General features: G+C 36.2%; 1 protein-coding gene across 1 annotated transcript; it reads left to right on the top strand.

The window, feature by feature from the left end:
• Positions 1–7506: 7506 nt before the first annotated feature.
• On the top strand, positions 7507–8052 carry LOC149178173 (uncharacterized). Its single transcript, XM_089422011.1, has one exon. The coding sequence runs from the start codon at positions 7507–7509 to the stop codon at positions 8050–8052; it is 546 nt and encodes a 181-aa protein (XP_089278137.1).
• The last annotated feature ends 293 nt before the right edge of the window (positions 8053–8345 follow it).

Here is an 8345-nt window from a genome sequence, read left to right as displayed (position 1 = left end):
GCATATCATCCCTTTGTGGCAACAAGGATTTCAGGAGTCCAACTGTAGCAGCAGACAGATTTTAGGGCATTGAGGTAGGCTGCAACCTATTTCCAAAGGCCCTGTTCGATACTGCATTGAAACAAGACAAAATTTGGGGATTGGGGGTAAAGAAAGAATCTTATGTCCACCATCTGAGACAACAACACTTTTCTAGGCATTGACGTGGGACAACGCAGGGATTTGAAGATAAATTTGGGCAGCATATCACCCGCAACATATCATCCCTTTGTGGCAACAAGGATTTCAGGAGTCCAACTGTAGCAGCAGACAGATTTTAGGGTATTGAGGTAGGCTGCAACCTATTTCGAAAGGCCCTTTTCGATAGCGGCCTAATCGTCTGACAACAAAAAAGGTGTGCTAAATTCCTCTTGGTAGCGAGGTATGGTGGAGAGCGTTTGGAAGCAATGGAAGCCCAGATTGGTATCAACAACAACTTTGAGATAATCTCACGCAGTCTGGAGCAGTAGGAGGTACAAAGTACCAAAGATAGAGGTAAGGTCAAATTAAGTAGCCCAGTAGGATTTGTGATAGAAATCACTGTGTTTTTGAATTGTAACGAAACATTGAGAGGACTAGTCCTAAGCTCTCTATGTATTGTGGAATTGGTTTCATGTGAATAAATTGTTGACTGCATGGTTACCTTATTGTACTTCAATAATGAATTTGGTTGCAATAAATTGAGGGAATTGTTGTTGAATTCAAATCTATCATGAGCTCTTTCCTAACCTTAAGGGAGGTTTCAAAGCAAGAGCATTGAAATCCAACGTAAATCCGGAAATGCCAAAACAATATTTTTTATTTTTTAATGCTTGTGGATTTTTTCAAGAATAATTCCAAAAACATGTTTTCTGGACTCTTGCCAATTTTTTATCAATGCTGCTGAAATCCCCAATATGCAACTATATGTATTGTATATGCCAATTTTAGCACGAAAAACCCAAAAAATAGTGGATATTTAAGTTGCACAACTGTGCTTAAAAATACCAGATTTATGGGTCACAAGTTCAATTCCAGTCAAGTTCCTCTGGGTTACCAGCCTCTATTGTGGCTAGCAGATCAGCTGCCCTCCATCCAAATATTCCAAGGAATGGGGGAATCTCTCATGGTATTCTTTGGAAAAAAGAAAAATTGCAATACATTTGAAATTGATAGATCAAGCCAATCAGTGAGCTCATACACAACTGTGCATAGTTAAATCCAGACCAAAGAGATGAATAAGCAAAATTCAGCTGACTTCAATGCTAGATATATGGCACAGAGGCATCGTAATTAATTTCCAATGAAGATTGGGGTGTCACCAATAAATTTGATCTACTATGTCAGCCCTGAGCATTAGCTCAACTGGTTGAATCATCTTGCAACCGATAAGACATGTTGTTGACAGGGAATTTATATGCTACAATATCTTTGTTCATGGTGTAAAGAAATATCAACATCAAACTACAAAGTACGACTCAGAATGAACTAGTGGTTATAATAACCCTTCTTTTTGGCATTTCGAGGCTCCTTTATATTTTATATTGTTGAATGGGTATGCGATTTTACTTGGAGGAATTGCTGCAGTGTTCTGTTCTTCTGAGCATAATGCAACCACCGCCTTCTCCTTTTTATATGGTATGATGTTGAATGGATATAAACTTTTCTTAGAGGAATTGGTGCTATGTTCCTCTGCAACTAGTTAGTTATCAAACAAGTTATAAATATATTGTCATCTTAGGGTTTTTCATTATGTCTTGCTATATCCATATGTAGCAACCTGAAACCTTCTGCTTAGCATCTGCCTGAGGAATGTGAGCTTCACGTCCCTAACATGTGTAGTCATATGAATAACTAGTTGGCTTTCCCTATTTCTGGTCTGAACGTGCTCCCAAATGTTTATTTATGTAGTCATAGGAATAACTTGTTGGGTTTATCCATGCTTCCGGTCTCAAGATGTTCCCAAAAGCTTATTTGCTGCCATTCACCAGTGAAATCTTAGCAATAATTCTTTTTTTCTTTTAGATTGATATCAACATTTCCAAAATAAAGTGCAAGTAATTTCAAAACACGTATAATGTAGCATTTATGATTCTGAATAATGAAAGATACTCAAATGAACACAGAGACCTTATCAAGAGATGATAAAGAACATAGTATACATGCTCTCACACAATACTTCGGATTAAAACAACAAAGATGAATTTTGAAAGATAAACATACACAGAAACTATTAATCTTATAAACTGAAAATAAGAGAAGTAAACTTGTATGGTTTCTGGTTTCTGATAGATTTAGTGGATGTCGAGGCCACTCACTCTGTGGCCTTTAGCTTATTGAACCACATAGCCTTTAGCTTATTATATTATAATATATTTATTATTTATATTTACAACCAAAATAAGTTGTAAGTCATTTCACTTGTTAAAAACCTGTAGAACCAGTGAAATCTGGTGGGGACAGCTGAACACCATTAGGCACATTCCTATCACAATCATGTACACCATGTCTGCTTAAAACTCTCTTCCTTGACCCGCCAATTTGTGGTTCACCAACTGGGACTTCCTTGATTGGTTCACAGCTCAGTTTTCAGAGTTAACATTAGGCTTTGCATGAGAGTTTCTCAAAGTTCCAACCCCTGTATCATCCCCTTTTCACATGCTGACAGGAACTACAGGATGTGAACAATCAAAAGGTACAACTTCCACCTCATTTCGAGTGGGCGTGCCGAATTCATTATTATTGGTTGCTTCCTCTAACAATGTAGCTTTAGAATGATTTTCATGATAAATTTTAGGCAGACCCATTGTCTGATTATTCTCACTTGAATTTGTTGAATCCCTTTGTGATTCTACTTGAGCAAGTAAACCATTTCGCATGCCCATTTCAGCCATTTTCCGTTCCTCATCCAGAACAGAAACAGAATCTCCATGAACATCTTCAGGTTCTGTAGCTTGATTCATGTTAAATCTTGTCTTCGCTTCCTTAGATGCCTTCAATTTAGGGGTCAAACTTGAATTTACACCCCAATCACTGGAGTTGACTGGCTTAGCAGACTCACAACCCTGAGTTTTTTCACAATAAGGATTGTGGTAAGAGGGTTGATCATTGTTGGGACATTAAGATGTGCCATTAGAACCCTATTCTTGGGCCCAAGCATTATGCATAATATTTCCAAAATAGAAACACAGAGCATAAATGTTTTGGCATTCAGGTTGGTCAATTTATTTTTGAAGATGAGGAGCAACATTATTCCAAAATCATCTAGAACCCCTCCTTGTGCAAATCAGTTGGGAACGGGTAAACGGTTCATATTATAATATGAACAATTGCCTTGACATTCATCTAATTTTGTTCATCTCTTGCTTTTATGAGGTCCTTTCAAAATTGGTAATAATAATAATAAATATAGATGTTTGGATGCAGGGTTCACTGGTGACGAATCCAAACATTGACTTGGTAAGTTGTGCCATTAGAACCCTATTCTTGGGCCCAAGCATTATGCATAATATTTCCAAAATAGAAACACAGAGCATAAATGTTTTGGCATTCAGGTTGGTCATTTTATTTTTGAAGATTGGGAGCAACATTATTCCAAAATCATCTAGAACTCCTCCTTGTGCAAATCAGTTGGGAACGGGTACACGGTTCATATTATAATATGAACAATTGCCTTGACATTCATCTAATTTTGTTCATCTCTTGCTCTTATGAGGTCCTTTCAAAATTGGTAATAATAATAATAAATATACATGTTTGGATGCAGGGTTCACTGGTGACGAATCCAAACATTGACTTGGTAAGTTTTCAAACTTCCATTTATATTCTTATATTTCTTATGCATTTGTATTTTGGTTAATTAAAGATTGATAAGTCCGGATGCATCTCAAGTTAATGTATAGTCAGTTCTTTCCCATCACTTTCTGAAATCGCTCTGGGTTACCAGCCTCTATTGTGGCTAGCAGATCAGCTGCCCTCCATCCAAATATTCCAAGGAATAGGGGAATCTCTCATGGTATTCTTTGGAAAAAAGAAAAATTGCAATACATTTGAAATTGATAGATCAAGCCAATCAGTGAGCTCATACACAACTGTGCATAGTCAAATCCAGACCAAAGAGATGAATAAGCAAAATTCAGCTGACTTCAATGCTAGATATATGGCACAGATGCATCATAATTAATTTCCAATGAAGATTGGGGTGTCACCAATAAATTTGATCTACTATGTCAGCCCTGAGCATTAGCTCAACTGGTTGAATCATCTTGCAACCGATAAGACATGTTGTTGACAGGGAATTTATAAGCTACAGGTTCAAATCCAGCCAATCCCCTCGGGTTTGTCAGCCACTACTGTGGCAGTTGAGCCATCCTCATACGGATATTCAAAGTTGACGGGGAAGGATCCCACAAAGGTTTCCTTGGAAAGAAATTTGACTTACTATCTCTTAAACTAGAGATTTTACTTTATTTATTTAGTCCACAAAGAAGTTATCAAAATTTCTCATAAATTATCTTTGTTCATGGTGTAAAGAAATATCAACATCAAACTACATAGTACGACTCGGGATGAACTAGTGGTTATAATAACCCTTCTTTTTGGCATTTCGAGGCTCCTTTATATTTTTATTGTTGAATGGGTATGCGATTTTACTTGGAGGAATTGCTGCAGTGTTCTGTTCTTCTGAGCATAATGCAACCACCGCCTCCTCCTTTTTATATGGTATGATGTTGAATGGATATAAACTTTTCTTAGAGGAATTGGTGCTATGTTCCTCTGCAACTGGTTAGTTATCAAACAATTTATAAATATATTGTCATCTTAGGGTTTTTCTTTATGTCTTGCTATATCCATATGTAGCAACCTGAAACCTTCTGCTTAGCATTTGCCCGAGGAATGCGAGCTTCACGTCCCTAACATGTGTAGTCATATGAATAACTAGTTGGCTTTCCATATTTCTGGTCTGAACGTGCTCCCAAATGTTTATTTATGTAGTCATAGGAATAACTTGTTGGGTTTATCCATGCTTCCGGTCTCAAGATGTTACCAAAAGCTTATTTGCTGCCATTCACCAATGAAATCTTAGCAATAATTCTTTTTTTCTTTTAGATTGATATCAACATTTCCAAAATAAAGTGCAAGTAATTTCAAAACATGTATAATGTAGCATTTATGATTCTGAATAATGAAAGATACTCAAATGGACACAGAGACCTTATCAAGAGATGATAAAGAACATAGTATACTTGCTCTCACACTATACTTTGGATTAAAACAACAAAGATTAATTTTGAAAGATAAACATACACAGAAACTATTAATCTTATAAACTGAAAATAAGAGAAGTAAACTTGTGTGGTTTCTGGTTTTTGATAGATTTAGTGGATGTCGAGGCCACTCACTCTGTAGCCTTTAGCTTATTGAACCACATAGCCTTTAGCTTATTATATTATTATAAGATATTTATTATTTATATTTACAACCAAAAGAAGTTGTAAGTCATTTCACTTGTTAAATAACTGGAAAATCTTGTTTCATGACAAGATACCTATAAAGGATTTTTTTTTTTTTGTTATAAAGGTTTTAGATTTAGTATTTTCTAAAGTACTATTTTGGTATCGATAAATGGGTGTTTTGAATTGATTTTTCGGGTATGCATTATTCTTATCTCATGTGAGAGGTTCTTCTAGATATTTTGCTCATGTGCATAATCGATTTTTGAAACTATTGTTATCTCAAATACCTGTTACTTCATTGTCTCATGTGTGAGATACCTCTGGATATTTTGCTAAATGCTTAGTAACTTTCTTCTTGAATATGTGCACAGGGATGTTCTTTTTCCGTAATTCTGAGTGGAGCATGCGATTTTTGGATTTGTGGTGGAAACAGACCAGTTTTATTCTTCCATTTGGCCATTGTAAAAGTGGCGACAATGATGCATTGAAGGATTTAGTTAAGTCCATGCCTAAAGATGAGAAGAAGCAACATGTTCGCATTCCACGCATGCAATGTGTATTCAATTCAAACATGTGGTCTCCATCATGGAAAAGCTGCCACCACTTAAAGATTTAAGTAAAACTATTTGGCGAGTTAAAAAAGCTTCCATATTTCAAGGATTTTTAATATTGTTTATTATCTATGCCCTCGAGATGAAATTAAATTTGCAAGATGCCTCATTTTGTCTTTGTAATTATCTCGAGTATAATAATTCAACACATTTTTGTGTGCTGATTGTTGGAGGAAAAGAATCCCTGAAATAATAAGTGTTTTAGAAGAGGAGTTTAACCGATGACAACCAATAAAATGTATAGCAGCACAACTTTGCTGAATTTGGCAAAGAGAGGTTGAGATTGAGATCTTGATTTGCTAGATAAATTGAATTAATCTACACAATAAGCAATATTTTCTTCCACATGCATGCAAAAGAATTGAATCCATGCTTCTTTAGTATAGAGAGTTCCCTTGTTTTTCCTTCTTGGATGTGATACTGCAGTGCAGATATTGCTAGACAACTCTGCTCTTCATTCTTGCAATTTTTAAAATAAATGGAAGTTTTGTAAATTAGACATAGAGATGTCGAGATGTCAATCGGCAAGCTAGATAGTGAATTGATCTACTCCATGAGCAATACATTCTTGCACAAGCATTTAAAAGAATTGAATCTATGCATCTTTGGTCTATCCAGAGATCTACCTTTGTACTTTTTCCTTTGTCGAGTTACTAACAGTGCAGAGATTGCTAGGACATTCTTGGTATTTCTTTGAGGTCTCTTTGCTTGAAGAATAGATCAAGGATTGCTAGATAACTTGGAGTGAATCATATACACTTTTATTATGTCATTGAATGAGCTATTTAGCAAACATCGATCTACTTCAAGCTAAGAGACCTTAAAAATTTATCAAGAATGTCATAGCAATCTCTGCACTGATAGTAACATGTCAAAAGCAACTCTCCAGGGAGACCAAAAAAACATAGCGTCACATATTTTACTTGCTTGGCCATAAATATTGCTTTTGCATTTCTGTCCATTACAATTTCTTACCTTATTCACAAGACCTTGAAACTTTTCTCATATACATAATTCGAGATAAAATAGGGATGTTATCGAGATGTTCGCAACACTGATTCTAAGTTTCAGTACTTGTTGTTGCACGTTTTCTTTTTCAGTTCTTCAAGTTTGGGAATGAACTATAGGCGTATGAATGCAAACAATGGTCGTATGCATACAAACAAGTATATCCATGAGCTTTTCTATATCAGTTCTTCTGGTATGGAATTGAATTATAGGTGCATGAATGCAAAGATGCCCATATGAGGCACGTGCATGAGCTTCAGTTTGAAAAACTTTTAGATGTAGGAAAATGATGAATTATGGATTTTACATAAAAACGGTAGCCAATCCTTTCATTCTGGAAGTAGAAAAGTTTGGATATCAGAACATACATACAATTAGCCTTGTCTCCATATTTTCCAAACCAGAAATTAATCATGAAGATTTCCATACTTGGGTCTCTCACAATCAATTCCCCACTCTCATCTCCCAAAGGCAAATCCCCTTTGATTACTGGGAAATTGATATTCCCAACAAGTACAACAAGCAGCCCATTTTCAAGTAATCAATTGAGTCTTGGCAATGTGGTATTAAGGGCTTCTCACAGCTTCAATGGCAGAACCATCAGCACCAGTTTTGCAACAAAAGGAAAGAGGGATATTACTTTCAGGAGGAAAAATGATCACTATGCTCTTTTGGGTGTCTCTTGTCATGCCTCCTGCAATGATATCAGGGTTGCATACAAAAGACTGGCACTGAAATACCACCCTGATGTCATGCCTCTACAACAGCTTGAGACAACCACTGACCTTTATTCTGAGATAAATCAGGTTTATGACACTGCGTTTGATCCACAAAAGAGAAAAGCATATGATGATCTGCACCTCATACCCAACTTTGACACTGTCATGGTTGCAACATCCCCATCCTCATTTGAGCATTGGAGAGGAAGGAATTGGGAAACAGATCAATGTTGGTGGTGAGGGGGAATTGTGACCATGTTCTTATTTCTAACTCCAGTGCGTGGATTTTGGTTATGTATTAGAGATGAATAAGACCTTTCAAGATCATACCTTCTAGAGAAGGCAAAGGACCAAGATATGTGGTGAAAATTTTCAGGCTGCTTGAATGTACTCTGGTACTTTGCTTCCTATTTATGTATGGTGTGATGCTGGAACCCATGCCCTCTTGTTTAATATATGTTATTATGTATATATTTCTTTATGATGGGATGACCTTGTAATTAGTTTTGGTGGGATATTTATTTGGAGGATTC

Source organism: Pinus tabuliformis, chromosome 4_1 (genome assembly GCF_031772625.1).
Source record: "Pinus tabuliformis cultivar Carrire ecotype Pingquan chromosome 4_1, CPIR1, whole genome shotgun sequence".
NCBI classification, from domain to species: domain Eukaryota; kingdom Viridiplantae; phylum Streptophyta; class Pinopsida; order Pinales; family Pinaceae; genus Pinus; species Pinus tabuliformis.
This window is presented reverse-complemented; position numbering and strand designations above follow the sequence as displayed.

Bases quoted from the DNA above. Each gene is read 5' to 3' on its own strand.
- LOC149178173 (XM_089422011.1), top strand. From the start codon at position 7,507: ATGAAGATTTCCATACTTGGGTCTCTCACAATCAATTCCCCACTCTCA.